At 42.7% G+C, this 19,239-nt stretch overlaps 1 protein-coding gene across 1 annotated transcript; it reads right to left on the bottom strand.

The window, feature by feature from the left end:
- Positions 1-574: 574 nt before the first annotated feature.
- Positions 575-18,422, bottom strand: KCNIP1 (potassium voltage-gated channel interacting protein 1). The gene is made up of 7 exons (XM_049874308.1): positions 18,291-18,422; positions 16,413-16,482; positions 14,714-14,784; positions 13,776-13,883; positions 5,502-5,606; positions 4,539-4,601; positions 575-1,420 (listed from the first exon to the last, which is right to left on the bottom strand). The coding sequence occupies exons 1-7, from the start codon at positions 18,390-18,392 to the stop codon at positions 1,373-1,375; spliced, it is 567 nt and encodes a 188-aa protein (XP_049730265.1). The 5' UTR covers positions 18,393-18,422; the 3' UTR covers positions 575-1,372.
- Positions 18,423-19,239: the final 817 nt, after the last annotated feature.

Raw genomic sequence — 19,239 nt, 5'->3', positions numbered from 1 at the left:
TCTGAGCTTCTGTGTCCTCAGCAGTAAAATGGGGACTCTACCTTCCAGAATGCTCTACCATGAGCATTAAATGAGATAATGTATACAATGCTCCTAGCACAGCAGTTGGTACATAATAACGGTTTAGTAATTTGCTTTCCTTCTAAGAATGCTCTTAATTTTTTAAAATTTGATGTCAAATGGAGTAAACAAGACCCAAGGTATTCAACTCAGCAGGAGGGCCTTCCCTCCTCTTCATCTCTGTATTTCTAACCCTACCACTTGAGGCTCCAGACTTTCTCCATTGGAGGGTCTTAGGAGTTGCTTTTTTTTTGGAGGTGTTGTAAGGGGCTTGTCTTGAAGCAGCATTTGCATATAGTCGTACTATTTGTATTTGAATTACATGCTTGCTTGGGGTGGTTTGGGGGCTGAGGAGGATGATTCCCCTGCTTGGCACGGTACCTGGCACACAGTAAGTGCTAATAACTGAATGCTAAATGAATGGACTAACCTTCCCTTTTCATGACTTATCTCCTTGCCCAATGAGGTGATGGAAGAAATGAAGATTACAAGTGTAAGAAATAGTTCTGTTTATTTGATTAGAAGATGGTATAAAATTACAGCAATCTGCGGGCATCCTGGGTTTTCTGGGAAGGACATGCAGTGCCAGGCTTTAGCAGGGGATGGGTGGAGGTATGGACCATACTGGACAATGACTCCCTTCCTGGGCATATTAAGGGACTTGTGCTAACAGCACAGATGCTAGTGGAAGAGAGATTTTGGCCCTTGCCTCTGGAAACAAAGGACGTGGGCACTTTGGGTCATCAGACAATGCCATGCTTAATAAATCAGTCTTATCCTGCTTGTGTAAGGTACTGGGTCTCCCGATCTAGCCATGGTTGATCTTAATTGTTCTGCAGAATACTCATTCTTCCCAGCAAAGGAAGAGAAACAGGCACATTGGTTTGGGAGGCCATCAGAGGGCAGTGTGCATTAGCCACAGGTCTTCTTGCTTCCAGACATCAAGGTCTTCTGGACTTGGAGGCAGTGGGCTGGGAGCGTGCAAGCGGAACATCGTGCACTACTGTTTAAGCTCAAGCAGAGGGACCTTCCATGGGGCAACGGTTTGATGAGATGAGCATGCTTCCAAAACAAACTCAGATTTCATCTTGCCTCTCTCAAGAAGAGGGAGGAGGAAGGATTGGCAATCAGAGACTCAGCCAGGCAACGCTGGGTTCCAAAGAAAGTCTTCAGCAGAGAATGCTTTCAAAGTGTTTAAAAGGTGTTTCTGTCCCAAGAGTCGGTGTGTAAAGTCAGAATAAGGGCAGATCAGGGTGTTAAAGTGGTTGTTTAGTACAAAGTCTCTGAGAGCTGGATGGTTGAGTGTCCCCAGTTACATGACATTTTGGAACAGCTGGAGGGACCTCATGATGTTGTCATCCTGGGAAGGGAAGAGGGGAAAAAATAGGATGGTTAGAACTCTCTGAGTCTCCTCAAGCTCTGTAATTCTGGGGAGCAAACCTCCAGCTTGGGTTTCCTGTGCAGACAGAACTCTGCAAGGCTATGAAAACAAAGGATAGGAGGTGGAGACCTAGAAAGTGAGCAACTCGAAGCAAGAAGCATCTTCTCTGGCCTTAAAGAGGAATTCAGAAGAAGCAAATCATCCAGTAAAATAGTGAATGTCGCTTCTTTTAAGAAGCTCTGGGCAAAGGTATTTTATCAAATAATTTTGCTGCATCTACTGAGATGGTCATTTGGTTTTTCATTTATTCTATTAATATGACTAATTATGCAGGTTAATTCTCGAATGTTCAAGCAACCTTGCATTCTTGTAATAAATGCCATTTATTTATAATGTATTATATTTTTGATATATTGCTGGATTTGATTTTTTTTTTCAAAAGGAAACTATTAGCCTGAATTTTTTTGTTTTTAATTTATTACAAGTAATGGCCTTATCAAGTTTCTGTATTATGATTATGCTAGCCCATAACTCAAGTTGAGAAGTTGTCCCTCTTTTTCTATTCTCTGAGATTGTGTAAGACAAGTATTATTTCTTCCTTAAATGTTTGGAAGAGTTTACCAACGAAGCCATCTGAGCTTGGCATTTTCTCTGTAGGGAAGTTTTATATTACAGATTAATTATTTTTTTAACAGACATAGGGCTATTCATATTTTCTATTTCTTTTTGTGTTAGTTTTGATAAGTTGTATTTGGCAAGAGATTTATAGATCTCAGATAAGTTGTCAAATTTATTGAATAATTAACTCTTATCTTTCTAATACCTGAAAAGTCTGTACTGATGCTCCCCTTTTCATTCCTCATACTGATAATTTGAGTTTTCTCCTCTCTTTTTTTTAACTTGATCAATCTTGCTAAGAATTTATCAAGTGTATTAATCTTTTCAAAAAGGCAACTTTTGGCTTTGTTAATTTTCTTACTGTATGTGTCTATTCCATGTTCTCTATTTTGCATTTTTCTATCATATTTTCTCTAACTTACAAGTATTGAATGTGGAAAATCCTCAAATATTTGGATGTTAAACAACACACTTCTAAATAATCCCTAAGTCAGAGAAGAAAATATTTTGAATTAAAAGATAATGAAAGTATGACATATCACATTTTATGGGACCTAAAGCAGTACTCAAGGAAATTTATTTATTTATTTTTTAAAGCAGTACTCAAGGAAATTTATACCTTTAAATGCTTATATTAGAAAAAAGTGGTTAAAAACCAGTGACCTAAGCTTCCATCTCAAGACCCAGAAACCTCTCCCCACCTCAGCAGATTGAATAAAAAACAAAACAAAACAAAAATCAAAGGGGGGAAATAAATTAGAGCACAAATTAATGGAAAGCAGACCTACCATAGAGAAAACTGACAGAGACAAAGTTGATTCTGGGTACTTGGAATTTTTTAAAAGTTGCTGGAACAGAGAGGTATCATTGCCTAGTGCTTAAGTATATGAGTTCTGGAGTCAGGCTGCCTGCATTCAAATTCTGGCTCTGTCACTTACTAGCTGTGTGACCTTGGGCAAGTTACTTAATCTCTCTGTGCCTCAGTTTCTTCATGTGTAAGGCAGGATTGATCACAGTATTTACCTATAGTGTGGGTTGTGAAAAAGAAACAATTTCACTAATGAATAGCTACAGAAGAAGTTGCTAATGTGAGAAACTATTAAAAACCTTTCTCAACTGATAAGTAAAGTCAAAAAAACACACTTGAGCAGAGCATGGTACTTAAAATCACAGAGACAGGAGTTCATGTTCCATCTCTACAATTTATTGTGACTTTAGGCAATTATCTTAACCTTGTGCTGCCTCAGTTTTTTCTTCTTTAAAATGGGTATGATCAATACTGCAGCTCAGCCAGTTCTTAATGGTCAAAATGCTGAAATACTTTTAACTGTGTTGGTAAATAGCTGCTGATCTGAACCACTTCCCCCCACCCCCAGCATCTTCTACCCTTCTGGCTACCAGATAACTGGCAAAGGACCCCTGGACCACCCAAAGATCCATCAACCAATAAGTTAATACCAAGTTTAGCAGGGATCCTCCAGGGCACTGCTCCAGGGCATTGGTCTAGGTCAGTAATGACTGTCAATGCTCAGGCCAGTCTAGTTGTGAAAGACTCTGACTCTCACCCTGGACATAGCACATCTACCTCACAGGGTTGTTGTGAGGTTTGTGTAATGTGCCCAAAACTTGGTTGCTGCTCAGTATGCATTAATACCTTCTCTCCTGCTTTCTTGCATTTGTAACAGTTCTTATTTGGCAGATCTCAGAATAACTTTGTGCCTTTCTGAAATAAGGTGGGGGTATAAAAACACTTTTCTAAAGTAGATGAGAGGAATTATTCTGGTTCAGGCTGTACTGCAGACACTCTGGGGCCAGCCTATTCTTTAGAGTAATGAACGTATGGTCCAAGGACCAACAGCTTCAGCTTCACCCAGGAATGTGGTAGGAATGCATGTTCTCAGGCTCCACCCCGGGCCTGCTGAATTAGAATCTATATTTTAACATAATCGTAGGGGAGACTGGTTTGCACATGAAAATTTTAGAAGCATTGGTCCAGGGCATTTGATTAAAAATGAAGATTTCTAGACCCCATCCCATATCTATGGAATTAAGAGTCTCTGGTATTGAGGCCTAGAAATTTACAGGCACTTTTATGCATGCCGTGGTTTAAGAATCACAGCTTTAGATCTCTTTTCAAGCTACTCCCATGTAGTCTGGGGAGTGTGCCATCGAGCCAGAGGCAGGTTGAAAAATGACTGTCTTGTCCACTTGGGAAGTCTATAGCTTCAAGTCCCTCAGACCTCTACATAGGCTGCCTGGCTCAGGCCTGTGCTTAAAAAAAAAAAGCAAGATCAACTGCAGGCCAGATTGAGGAGTGGAGATTGCTGGACTCTGCATTGTTGCTATTTTTGTTGTTCGTGATGGTGTTAGTGCTGGTAGCAGGTATGTGCGGGGTTCTCAATCCTTTCCTTTTGTAGGCTCCCAACTGCAAGATTTCCTTTCCCAGATTTAGAGGCATTATGTCCTGATCTCTCCTTACCTCCTGGCAGGATTCAAGAAATTCATCTAAAGTCACGATGCCATCTTTATTTTTGTCCATTTTCTGAAAGACACAACAGGAAGCACTTGAAGGAACCTGTTAATCTATATCCCAAAACTTGCTTTCTATTAACCAATTTTGCCCTGAGAATCAGCATGGTTTTTCATCCACCAGACTACTCCATTCAGGCCCTGGTTAAAGCTCTTTGACCTCTATGAGCATCCCTAAAATTAAAAGACTTGCTCTAGACACTTTGACTAGATTATTCTGCTGATTTCCTAACATGTCTTCCCCAGTCTCTCCTATCTTGTCCATCTGGCAGAAAGATCTCTAGACATGAGAGGTTCTAGCTCTATCTTGGTTACACTATGTGACCTAGAACAAGTTTTTAAGCCTTTCTGGGCCTCTGTTTTCCCACCTGTATAGTGGGAGGATTGTACTGGAATGAGCTCTGACATTCTTTGATTCTATACTGCTAGACTTTTTTTTTTTTTTTTTACTAAAACACCACTCCGATTATTCTATTCCTCTACTCAAAGACTAGTAGTAGCCATCCATCATTTGCCAGAGAAATCCTCAACTTCAACTTTAAAGATCTCACAATCTGGCTTCGCCCTAGTTTCCAACCTTATTTCTTTCTACTCCCCAGGCATAAATGCTTAACACCTCCACAGATGTGCTTGATGAAGTCTTCTTTGTTTACTCTTAATCCTCAAGAATTTCTACGGAACTCAGAGACCACACTATACTACTTACATAGTTCCCCCCTTGTTCTCTTCTATAGTGTGTATTTGTCTGCTGAACTAGATGAGCTGTTCCTTGAGGACAACGTATCTTCTAATTCTTTTCTGTTTCCTGCAGTACTTAGCATGGTGTTGGACACAAGCCACTTGTTCAGATGCTTGTGGACTAGTTGGTCTAAATTGGGCTTACAGCTCTTGTGCACAGGGTGGGCACACGTACCTGGAAGAAGACGTCCACATGCTGCCTTGGGGTGTCCTCTTTGAGCACAGGATATGTGTATTTCCCCATCATGTCATAGATGGCCTTGACAATGTCCATCATCTCCTGGAGAGGGGACATGGAAGCACACAGTATGAGGACCATGAGCTCAAGCTCTTCTTAAATGATAGGTTGGAGCTCCTTGTCCCCTTTGCCAAAGAGAAGGTTGATGAAAAAGAGCTTAGAAAGCAAGTTGAAGGGGCTATTTTCTGTTCTTACTGGGAGTTTACTCCTAGAGAGAGGACAGTGGAAATTCTCATTGCCTGCAGAAGTTCTTGGGTATGATACTTTTCTTGGGCCACCTTCTGAGACGAGTTATGTTTGGGATCCCTATTCCATGGAATTGAGGCAAAAGAAGGGTTATTCTGAATTAGAGAAATGTTAATGTTCTGGTTAACCACCATCATCTTTTAGTTTGTCATACTGTAGTGGCTTGTGTGCTGCTGTGATGCTGGAAGCTGTGCCACCAGTATTTCAAATACCAACAGGGTCACCCATGGTGGACATGTTTCAACAAAGCTTCCAGACTAAGACAGACTAGGAAGAAATACCCAGTAATCTACTTCTGAAAATTAGCCAGTGAAAACCTTAAGGATCACAACAGAACATTGTCTAACTCTCTTGCTTTGGAGGGATCAATCGTTAGAGGAAGACATCATTAGGAGGGATCCATCATGAGGAGGAAGACATGGTGTTTGGTGAAGAAGAGGATGAACAAGGGCAAGCGAGACCCTCAGTGAGATGGATTTGTACATAGCTGCAACAATGGACTCGAACATGCCAATGATCATAAGGATGACACAGGACCAGGCAGCATTTTGTTCTGTTGCATATAAGGTCACCATGAGTTGGTGAGGACTTGAGGGCAGCTATCTATCTCTAGCCAATGTTCTAACTTAGAGATTTAAAAATCCTGACAGGTTCTGTTGTTGTTTTCAGCTAAGAAAAATGATGGACAGCCAGGATTATCCTTAGAGCCCTCTAGGTCAATGGTTCCACAGACTGGGGCACTTGTTAAAAAGGTCAGTACTCAGGTCCAAGCCAAACACACCGAATCAGAAACTCCTAGGACTAGGGTCTAAGGATCTCTATATTTACCAAAGTATACTAAGAATGGTTATTCTCAACATTTTTAGCTGATGAGGATAATGTTATATCATCCCAGAAGGTAAATGCATATTAGCAGAACAGCCTACATAATACTGAATTTTAATTAAGAGAAAAATAAAGGGTAATATGTAAGGGTAAAATTTCAACTTTAGGGCAACGAAGGTGATATTTGGGCCAGGGTAGCCTTTGTTGTTTTCGAATTACATGAATTATGCAGCTTCCTTCTCTCTGTCAGCCTGATGGCTCACTGTATATCCTAGATCATCTTGACATTCCTGGAACCATTCTCTTAGTCTCACCTTCTCAATCCATCTTCTTAGCTTCATTTCTCATCCACTTTTTAACCTTATTTTATGACCATGAGATGTAAGAATTACACTCTGTGGGTTTTGTGTTATTATGTGGACACCACAGATGGATTAAAAAAAAAAAAAAAAAACCAAACCCACTGCCGTCGAGTCAATTCTGACTCATAGCGATCCTACAGGACAGAGTAGAACTGCCCCATAGAGTTTCAAAGGAGCACCTGGTGGATTCAAACTGCCAACCTCTTGGTTAGCAGCTGTAGCACTTAACCACTATGCCACCAAGGTTTCCATAAATGGATAAAGCAAGCATATTTATTCCTGATCAGCTCACACCCCTCTTTTTGAAAGACCGTCTCCCTACTCCATAATTCCTTTGAGTGGTTGGGCCTGTGTGGCTGTTTTTACCAGGTGACCTGTCCCTGTGGCCACAACTGATTGTTACAAAGGTGGACATCTGACCAAAGCTGAGCTACTCAATGTTTCCCTTTTGGGAAGTTTGAGTGAAGACACACAGACCCTATAATCAGAAGGGGTAGAACCCTGGAAATCTAAAGTCAAGTGCAGTTGGGACCAGAATCGGTGCTGTGAGCAAGCCAGTTTCAGTTTTAGCTGAGGTTAAAGGAGGGCAGAAATCAAAAACTTCAGCAGGGGAATCTTGTGTGCAAACAGTAGGATGTAGCAGGTGAAAGGAGAGTAGAGGAGATGAGAGCAATGCTGGGAGGAAGGGAGAAGAGAAGAAAGAGGAGAAGGGAGATGAGGGGTGGGGAAGAAACAGGAACACACACACACACACACACACACACACACACGGGGAGAGAAGAGCAACTGAGGAAGACAGAGACAGAGATTGTAACATACAGAGACCAAGAGAAGCCAGTGTCCGAGAATGGTTGCCCTACAAACCAAAACCTCCTCTTGGGCTCCCCCATCACCACCATGTTGCTGGAAACGAACCTGCCGTCCCTGCTGGGAAGGGTATGGTCATCTTGATCCCAGACTTTGCTGGAGGAGGGGGAGTAAAGAGAGAAGGAGAGGGAGAGAGAGAGAAAAGGAGAGAAGAGACTAACAACTTTCCTGTTTCAATGGGATTAAATATGTCCGTTAGAAATATGTTTCTATATCTTTATAAGAAATCTCTCAACTTAAGCTACTTTATGTTGATTATTTTCTCTTCTTTGTAGCCAAAAGACCCCTTACTATAAAGAGAATAATTACTATTTCTTGGCTGATGGGGGCATATAAAAAAAAAACAAACCCACTGCCGTCGAGTCGATTCCGACTCATAGCGACCCTACAGAAGCTCCAAATTCTGCTGTGTTTTCTTTCCAGTCTTTCAAAGCTTCCTAACATGGAGTAGGTGCTCAGAACATATCTATTAAAACAATTAAGTTGTTTTTATGATTGGTTTATAGACCTGTTTTCCATGACTGTGATCTCGGTGAGGATACCTGTTGGCTCTGTCCTTGCTCTGGTCCCTGCATTGGGCACAGTGCCTACCAAAGGGTAGGAGTCCAGTAATGGCTGAGCGAGACAGTAGTGGTTGCCAGATCACACTGGCAAGGTGTTTCAGTATAGTAACACCTTCTGAGAGAGGCCTTTGCTCACCTTCCTGACAAAATGCCCTCTACCTGTTGATTTACATTTGTCAGTTTATTGTCCATCTCTCTACCCTAGTCCCTGAGCTTGGGGCCTTGTCTGACTGTTCACCATTTTATCTCCAGCACCCAGAATACCTCAAAAGCCCTCAAATATGTGTCAAACAAATCCATGACTGGATGAATGAGGACTCAAAGTTGGGTAAGATCTCTGAGCTTTACTTTTCTCTCTGTAAGGCAAGAACCTGTCAGGGCTGAGTTAACATTAGAGCTGACATTTGCTTGTAATGCTCAGCACTGGGCTTGGCACATAAGAGCTCATAAATGGGAGGGTTCCAAACCCAAACCCATTGCTGTTAATTGATTCTGACTCATAAAACCAAAAAATAGTGACCCTATAAGACAGGGTAGAACCGCCCCTTTGGGTTTTCAAGGCTCTAATCTTATGGGAAGCAGATTGCCACATCTTTATCCCGTGGAGCAGCTGGTGGGTTCGAACTTCTGACCTTTCAGTTAGTAGCCAAGTGCTTAACCACTGCACCACCAGGGCTCCTGTGGGAGTGTTCAGGATATTGAGCTCAAGCCTCCATGGAGGCAGTAGACACCAAAGGGAGTTTCAAGGTAGACCTGCAGGTATTTTATTGGTTAGACACCACAGGTACTTTTATATTCTAAAACCATCAAGGTATGAAGACTCAGAAATGATTTGTGAGGATTTCTTTAAAGGTGGCTCTTTTCTGTGGTTTTTTAGTAGGCAAAATAAATGGGACCAGTCTGATACATTTTTAGTGGCCTCCTCAAAAAAAGGAGTCCCAGCAACAAAAGAAATCCTCAGGCACCAGAAGAAAGCAAGTAATAAAAAATAGAGCAGAATTAAATGAAATAGAGAACAGAAAAACAATTGAAAGAGTTAATAAGACCAAAAGCTGGTGCTTTGAAAAAATTAACCAAATTGATAAACCATTGACCAAACCGACAAAAGAAAAAGGGAGAGGAAGCAAATAACCTGAATAAGAAACGAGATGGGTGATGTTACAACATACCCAACTGAAATTAAAAGAATCATATCAGATTACTATGAAAAATTATACACTAACAAATTTGAAAACCTAGAAGAAATGGATGAATTTCTACAAACACACTACCTACCTAAACTAACACAAAGAGGTTGAACAACTAAATAAACCCATAACAAAAGAGGAGAGAAAAAAAAAAAAAAACTCCCAACAACAACAACAAAAAAGCCCTGGCCCAGATGGCTTCACTGCAGAGTTCTACCAGACTTTCAGAGAAGAGTTAACACCACTACTACTAAAGGTATTTCAGAGCACAGAAAAGGATGGAATACTCCCAAACCCATTCTATGAAGGCAGCATATCCCTGATACCAAACCAGGTAAAGACACCACAAAAAAAGAAAATTATAGACCTATATCCCTCATGGACTTAGATGCAAAAATCCTCAACAAAATTCTAGCCAATAGAATTCAACAACATATCAAAAAAATAATTCACCATGACCAAGTGGGATTCATACCAGGTATGCAGGGATGGTTCAACATTAGAAAAACAATTAATGTAATCCATCACATAAATAAAACAAAAGGCAAGAACCACATGACCTTATCATTGATGCAGAAAAGGCATTTGACAAAGTTCGACACCTATTCATTATAAAAACTCTCAGCAAAATAGGAATAGAAGGAAAATTCCTCAACATAATAAAGGGCATTTATACAAAGCCAACAGCCAACATCATCCTAAGTGGAGAGAGTCTGAAAGCATTCCCCTTGAGAATGGGAACCAGACAAGAATTCCCTTTATCACTGCTCTTATTCAACATTGTGCTGGAGGTCCTAGCCAGAGCAATTAGGCTAGATAAAGAAATAAAGGGAATCCAGATTGGTAATTTTTTGTTTAGATTGGTAAGGAAGAAGTAAAAGTATCCCTATTTGTAGATGACATGATCTTACACACAGAAAACCCTAAAAAATCCTCAAGAAAACTACTGAAACTAATAGAAGAGTTCAACAGAGTGTCAGGATATAAGATAAACATACAAAAATCAGTTGGATTCCTCTACACCAACAACAAAAAGAACATTGAAAAGGAAATCACCAAATCAATACCATTTACAGTAACCCCCCAAGAAGATAAAATACTTAGAAATAAATCTTACCAGAGATGTAAAAGACCTATACAAAGAAAACTATAAGACACTTCTGCAAGAAACCAAAAGAGACCTACATAAGTGGAAAAACATGCCTTGCTCATGGATAGGAAGCCTTAACATTGTAAAAATGTCTATTCTACCAAAAACGATCTATAGATACAATGCAATTCCGATCCAAATTCCAAAGACATTTTTTAATGAGATGGAGAAACAAATCACCAACTTCATATGGAAGGGAAAGGGGCCCCGGATAAGAAAACCATTACTGAAAAAGAAGAACAAAGTGGGAGGCCTCACTCTACCTGATTTTAGAACCTATTATACTGCCACAGTAGTCAAAACAGCCTGGTACTGGTACAACAGCAGACACATAGACCAGTGGAACAGGATTTAGAATGCAGACTTATGAGCAGCTGATATTTGACAAAGGCCCAAAGTCAGTTAAATGGGGGTAAAGACAGTCTCTTTAACAAATGGTGCTGGCATAACTGGCTATCCATTTGCAAAAAAATGAAACAAGACCCATACCTTATACCATGCACAAAAACTAACTCAAAGTGAATCAAAGACCTAAAGATAAAATCTAAAACGATAAATCATAGAAGAAAAAATAGGGACAATGCTAGGAGACCTAATACATGGCATAAACAGTATACAAAACATTACTAACAATGCAGAAGGGAAACTACGTAACTGGGAGCTCCTAAAATCAAACACCTATGCTCATCCAAAGACTTCACCAAAAGAATAAAAAGACTACCTACAGACTGAGAAAAAGTTTTTAGCTATGACATTTCTCATCAGCGCCTGATCTCTAAAATCTACACGATACTGCAAAAACTCAACTGCGAAAAGGCAAATAACCCAATTAAAAAATGGGCAAAGGATATGAACAGGCACTTCACTAAAGAAGACATTCAGGTAGCTAACAGGTACATGAGGAAATGCTCACGATCACTAGCCATTAGAGAAATGCAAATCAAAACTAGAATGAGATTCCACCTCACTCCAACAAGGCTGGCATTAATCCAAAAAACACAAAATCATAAAACTTGAAGAGGTTGTGGAGAGTCTGGAACACTTATACACTGCTGGTGGGAATGTAAAATGGCACAACCACTTTGGAAATCGATTTGGTGCTTCCTTAAAAAGCTAGAAATAGAACTACCACATGATCCAGCAATTCCACTCCTTGGAATATATCCTAGCGAAATAAGAGGCTTTACACGAACCGATATGTGCACACCTATGTTCATTGCAGCACTGTTTACAATAGTGAAAAGATGGAAGCAACCAAGGTACCCATCGACAGATGAATGGATAAATAAATTATGGTATATTCACACAATGGAATACTACACATCAATAAAGAACAGTGATGAATCCGTGAAACATTTCGTAACGTGGAGGAATCTGGAAGGCATTATGCTGAGTGAAATTAGTCAGTTGCAAAAGGACAAATATTGTATGAGACCACTATTACAAGAACTCAAGAAATAGTTTAAACAGAGAAGAAAATATTCTTTGATGGTTATGAGAGCAGGGAGGGAGGGAGGGACAGGGGTTTTCACTAATTAGATAGTAGACAAGAACTATTTTAGGTGAAGGGAAAGACAACACACAATACAGGCGAGGTCAGCACAACTGGACTAAACCAAAAGTAAAGAAGTTTACTGAATAAACTGAATCCTTTGAAGGCCAGCATAGCAGGGGCGGGGGTTTGGGGACCATGGTTTCAGGGGACATCTAAGTCAATTGGCATAATAAAATCTATTAAGAAAACATTCCGCATCCCTCCTTGGAAAGTGGCATCTGGGGTCTTAAACGCTAGCAAGTGGCCATCTAAGGTGCATCAATTGGTCTCAACCCACCTGGAGCAAAGGAGAATGATAAACACCAAAGACACAAGGTAATTATGAACACAAGCGATAGAAAGGGCCACATAAACAAAGACTACATCAGCCTGAGACCGGAAGAACTAGATAGGGCCCGGCTACCACTGATGACTGCGCTGACAGGGAACACAACAGAGAGCCCCTGAGGGAGCAGGAGAGCAGTGGGATGCAGACCTCAAATTCTGGTAAAAAGACCAGACTTAATGGTCTGACAGAGACTAGAAGGACCCCAGAGGTCATGGTCCCCAGACTTTCTGTTAGCCCAAGACAGGAACCATTCCCAAAGCCAACTCTTCAGACCAGAATTGGACTGGACTTTATGGGATAGAAAATGATACAGATGAAGAGTGAGCTTCTTGGATCAAGTAGACATGTGAGGCTATGTGGGCAGCTCCTGTCTGGAGGGGAGATGAGAGGGCAGAGGGGGTCAGAAGCTGGCTGAATGGACATGAAAATAGAGAGTGGAGGGAAGGAGTGTGCTGTCTCATTAGGGGGAGAGCAACTAGGAGTATATAGCAAGGTGTATATAAATTTTTATATGAGAGACTGACTTATTTGTAAACTTTTACTTAAAGCACAATAAAAATGAAAAAAAATAAAAAAGAGTCCCTGGGTGGCACAAACGATTAATGAAATCTGCTGCTAACCGAAAGGTTGAACATTCAAGTTCACCCAGGGGCACCTCAGAAGAAAGGCCTGGTGACCTACTTCCTAAAAACCGGTCATTGAAAACCCTACAGAGCATAGTTCTACTCTGATGCACGTGGGGTCACCATGAGTCAGGGTCAACTCGACTGCATGTGGCAAGTCTCCTCAAAAATCTCCTTTTTCTCTTCTGGGTGAGGACTGCAATTCCAACTTTGAGCTTCAAATTGTGGTTGTTTGTTAAGCTGCTGGCTTCCCTGGGAAGGGTAATTCTTTCCACTAAAACCAGTTTTTTACACCCCAGTGAGAATGAATATGCTTAATCCTCTCTTAAGAGCCTGGGACCAGAGCAGGGTACGACAGTGGGGGTGGCCAAAGGTGGCCTTCTTCATTTTGCCAGGAACCAGCTCTGCTAGCCCCAGAGCAGATCCATCTTCATTCAGACATTTCTGTGCTCATATCTGGGCTGTTTTCTCTTTGAACTGTGGCTCCCAGCCTCCATGCATTTACCTCTTTATTTATGTATCCGTCTTTATTGATGTCATACAAATTAAATGTCCACCTGAGCTTCTCATGGACAGTTCCTCGCAGTAGGATTGAAAGAGCAGTCACAAAGTCCTGAGAAGTGAAAAAGGCACGAGGGACATTAACCACACAGTCATCAGGTAGGGTAAGCTCTGTCCTTGAGGCCGACTTCATGACAGCTTTTACCAGAATGGCATCACCCACATCCTCTTGTCCCCTGAAGGATATGGCCCAGCTCAGTGAAGAGCTACCCCCTTCCATTCCCTCTGCTGCCACATTTTTGGCAGGTGCCCCCTTGAGGAAGAACGAAGGGGTGTGTGTGTGTGAGTGTGTGTGTGTGTGTGTGTGTGTGTGCTGACACCTCCAGACATAGGTAAATGCAGCCTCCTCTGCTACGGCCTTGTCCCATTGCTGCAATTACTTTTTGCTTTATTCATGTGAGTGGCAGTAGAGTCTCGTATCTAAGAACGTGGGCTCTGGAAACATATGGACTGAGTTCAGATCCCTTCGTTGCCAGTTACTGTTTGACCTCGGGGAAGCCACTCAATCTCTCTTTGCCTTACTTTCCCCTTCTGTAAAATGGTAACAAATATAGAATGCTACATTGTAGGGTTATTGTGAGAATTAATAGAGTTAATATATGCAAAGCACTGAGTACAGAGCCTGCCCCATGGTAAGCTCAGTGGACATGTGAGCTATTCAACTGTTATTATTAGCCCCTTGAGTTCCTGAATTCCTGGAAGTGAGGAGGCAGTTGCTTCTTCTCTGTAGCTTTGGGAAGTGTTTACTAAATGATAGAGGTTTCCTTGTCTTGACTGAGAGCATTTGATGATCCAATCCTTCCCATGTTGCCCCACAGTTCAGAGGGAGAAGTGACGAGGAACCTGGAGACTCCTCTGAGTGGGCCCAGGAGACAAGCCTACCTCAAACTTCACGGAGCCTGTCTGGGTGGTGTCGAAGGCGTTGAAGAGGTAATGGGCATAGGTGCTGGCATCTGTAGGGAGAGAGGGTGGGCAGGTGATGGAAGCAGGGGCTCCCAGAGGGAAGAGATCATTTAACAACAGAGGCCTGGTCCCAGTAAGAAAAAGAGGAGGGTGATACCGGGATGGTAGAAAGGAGAAAATCAGGCGCTGGGAGAATCTACTGGTGTGAACTCGGCTTTGTCTGGCTCTTCTGGGGTCTAGATGGGAAGTTCTAGCAAGAGCCAAGACAAATCCTTGTTCCTCCCTCCATCCAATTGTCCAGGGAGAAAGCCTCTCCTGCCTCTCCACGTATGGAGTTCTTGGGGGACAGAGGGTTTGGTGATTGACTGGATAAGATGTTCTTCTGAGAGGCAGGGTGCCACCATGGAATGAGCACTCATGTGGGAATGGACAGACCTGGCTGGGTCACAGCTCCGTCACTACATAGTTGTGTGACCGCAGGCATCTTACTTAACCTCTCTGAGTTTTACTTTCTCTTCTCGGTAAAAGGGGATGGAGCAAGACGTATCCCTTGAAATTTTTTAAAAGAGAATTTTAAACTACAGCAGTGCTTAACACATCATTAAAATTCAATAAGCAGCCACTCAAGGGAACTCAAAGAACTCTGCCCCCCTCCTCCCCTGTCTCTTCCCTAGGGACCATGTACTAGGTCACACGCCTGGGGAGGCCATCTGCTGCTGCTGGGGGCCCAGGAGAAACAGGGCCCAAGAAGTGTTTGAGAGGACTGAATCTCCATTTTGTCAGGGCCCAGGGAGAAGCTCTGGGTGTACAGGAGGTAGCACCTGGGGCAGGATGGGAGGTGGCATGTGACACATGGAGGCCACAGGAGGAGCCACTGATGTGTTCCTGCCCCATGGGGCCAGAGCAGATTCCTGCAGGAGCCAGGCAGAGCACAGAGCAGGTGCTGCAGGGTCTCGTGCCCTCACTAGTCTGGCTTTATAAGCACAGTTTTATACTTCCTGCATCTTTTTGGATTCAGTTATTTTTATAGTTTCTGCTACTGACTAAGAAGTCCTGGTGGCACAGTGGTTAAGAGCATGGCTGCTAACCAAAAGGTTGGCAGTTCGAATCCACCAGCTCCTCCTTGGAAACCCTGTGGGGTAGCTCTACTCTGTTCTCTGAGTATGGCTCAACAGCAGCCGGTTTTTAATTTTGGCTACTTACTAAAGTTTTTTTTTTTTTTTAATTCAGTTTGTCTCAGCTGTTTTAAGGAAAAGAACGGGAAGTATCTGGCACAATGGTGGAGCTAACATGTCAAAACTTTGCATTGCACATCCCATGCTTATGGGGTCTCATCCTCACTAGCCATGTGATCTGGAGTAAATTGCTTAGCCTCTCTGAAACTCAGTTGCCCCACCAGGGATATCAGTACCTGCTGTATTGACATCTTCTGAGAGTTTATGATATGGCTTTATCTATCTTTCTCCCTCTCTTGGAGAGGATCCCTTTTCAGAGCTCTTTTCTCCTAAAGCTTTAAAGAAATTCACATCTTGTTGTAATAAGAAAGGTATCCCGCTCCACATTCTCCCCTACCACGAGGTGGAGGTAGACAGCAAGAAGAGTGGACTTGGTGCTGGAGGCAGGGAAGGCTGCCCACCAGAGAGGGAGCGGGACAAGTCTTTTAACAGGTCAGACTCACCTCCATGAGGGAAAAACTGAGCGTAGATCTGTTTGAATGTTTCTTCATTGACCACGCCGCTGGGGCACTCCTGTGTGATGGAGAGACAGAGTCAATGGAAATATCTGAGGACCTGTTCTAGCCAGAGTGGGCTGTGCCCATCCTTGGGGTCTAGGGTTCCTTGTGATCCCAGGCGGGCAGGGGCTGGGCAACAACCTGTGAATTTCCCATATCTCCAGATGAGTGGTCAGGAGGTGGCACCATCGTAGGATGGGTGCTGCTTTGGAAAATTAAGAGACATCATCAGAGAATAGACACCATGAGGTGGAGAGTTTGGGTTTTGGGATTAGAAAGGCCTGGGTTTGGATTCTGGCTGAGCCACTTCCAAGCTGTGCGGCTTTTGGCAAGTCAGTCTCTGATCCTCAGTGTCCTTACCTGTAAAATGGGGCTACAGTGCTTTCCCTACAAGGGTATCATGAGGTTTTATATGCAAACTGATGTGGTGGTGAGTGCATGGTGGATGCCGATCAATGTCAGTTTCCTCCCTTTTCTGGACCCCATTCCAATCCAGTGGCCAGCTGATAACACTGCCTCTGCACAATTGGAAGAAAAGAGGTCCTGGCGGTAGGAAACTAGGTGCAAGACAAATGTGATCAAGGCTATTGTGGGAGGGCACAGGGATCCCTGTGCTTGTCAGATAACTTCCAGGTGTTGAAATCCTTACTGGTCAGCACCTTGGAGAGCATTGAGACTGTAGGCAGTTTGAACTTCATCAAGCTTGGCCTATAGGGAGAGAGGGAGATGATGAGCATCTTCTTCTACTCTGCCCACCTAGGATTTGGTGGAGCAGTGGTTAAAGCGCTCGGCTGCTAACCGAAAGCTTGGTGGTTCAAACCCACAGCTGCTCCATGAGAAAGATGTGGCAGTCTGCTTCTGTAAATATTTACAACCTTGGAAACCCTATGGGGCCATTCTACTCTGTCCTAACGGGTTGCTGTGAGTCGGAATCGACTTGACAGCAGTGGGTTTTTTTTTTCCTGAGAGCTAAATTAAAAAAAAAAAAAAGTCAATACTCAGGATTGGATCTGAGAGCTTGAAAGTTGTCCTGAGAAGACAGAAATGTATTAACATATATGAAGAAACAATGGGCCAACTAATTGCCTGTCCTCTGATTACATCTTTGATTAAAACTTGGCTTCCCATGTAGCTCAGAGAAAGGGAAAGGTGCTGGCAAGTGGAGAGGAGGGTCTGGTTCTGCTGTCAGCTCTCTTTCCCGTGGTAAGTTAATACATTGGCAGTCAGCTCACATTTCAGTCTCTGTGAGCTTGGTTAGCATAAGTCAGAAGACCTAACCCCATCATTTTGGGTGCACCAAGGAGAATGAGAGTGTGACCATGTTATGCTAAGGCTAGAGCCTGAGCCAGGGTGAATTCTCCAAGGTTGTACCACTCTGTGAAGTTTCTGGGCAGCTGTCCAGTTTACATCTACTGAGATAGCCTCTTCCTTGCCCAAGCTTTTCTTTCTAATTAGGTGATATTGCTCTCACGGCCCCCCTATAGATCTACCCTTCCTTGTACAACTGTGTGTATGGGAAATTACCCTGATGGGCCCCCTTGGCATTTGGGGGAGTCTCTGGTTGATGCAAATGGTTAGGGCTTAGCTGCTAACTGAAACACTGGAGTTCTGAGTCCACCCCGAGGTGTCTCAGAAGAAGGCCTGGTGATCTACTTCTGAAAAACTCAATCACTGAAAACCCTATGGAGCACAGTTCTATTTTGACATGTATGGGGTCACCATGAGTTGGAAATGGCTCCACAGCAACAGGTTTTTGGCATTTGAGAAAGCTTAGCCCCAAGTGGGAGATCCCACCCAGGCCTCCCAAGACCACACAGGTCTTACATTTTTGAAGCCTCGATAAAGGACTTGCAGCTCCCTCTTGGTGAAGTTGGTCTGGGCCTCAAGTTGCTCCAGTCCCTCAGGCCGATGGCAAACCATAGTCATCTCCAGCTCATCTTCAATCTTATCTGAAACCAGAGAAGATGGCATTGGAATGGATGGCCTCAGTGGTCACTCTTGTCAGACCACAGTCTGGGCTGTCAAAAGGGTATTGTCATGACCTGGGACATGGGGCTGTGGGCTGGGGTCAAACTGCAGATGACTTTCCTGCCCCAAGCTCCACCTCCCTGCCAGCCACTTCCTGTCTCACAGCCAGCCCACCCTATAACTCTCAGTGTATCAGGTACCATATAGGGAGGGAGCTTTAGAGTTGGGGACAAATATGTTCCAAGTGGAGATGAGGGCACAAGTGCCGAAAATAAGTTCATAGGAAAGCATTCCCCTTCCTTTCAACATAACTTCATTGAGCATTCAAATTGCTGCCCACTGAATCTTCTGAGTATTCCAGAGACCCAGGTAAGTGAGTGGAATGATGAGCACCGTCTAAACAGCAAAGGGAAACAAATCTGGTAGAAAACATAAACTCTCACCTTTCGGGCCAACTAGAGGAAGGCTAGCATGATTTAGTAAAAAGTTCAAGTTATAAAATATTAAATATTAATTAAAAAATATGAATATATTTTACCATGTATCATTTTGTAATATCTACTAGAAATTCTTAAATAATAGGGGGATGACTTAAAAGGGAGCACTATGTACTCTAGAGCACCGGGAAGCTCTAGAAAGAGTTGCCTTAAGTTGTAGTTTAACTATTCCTCCTGTATGTGCCACGATGTAATAGAATTTTGCACTAGATGGCAAGTGTCAGTCAAATAAAGTGAGATATCTGCCCATCTCCTATTGAAGAATCACAAAATCCAAATAAGGGGAACTTTCCACATTTCTCTCGCAC

This window comes from Elephas maximus, chromosome 2 (assembly GCF_024166365.1).
Source record: "Elephas maximus indicus isolate mEleMax1 chromosome 2, mEleMax1 primary haplotype, whole genome shotgun sequence".
Classification (NCBI taxonomy): domain Eukaryota; kingdom Metazoa; phylum Chordata; class Mammalia; order Proboscidea; family Elephantidae; genus Elephas; species Elephas maximus.
This window is presented reverse-complemented; position numbering and strand designations above follow the sequence as displayed.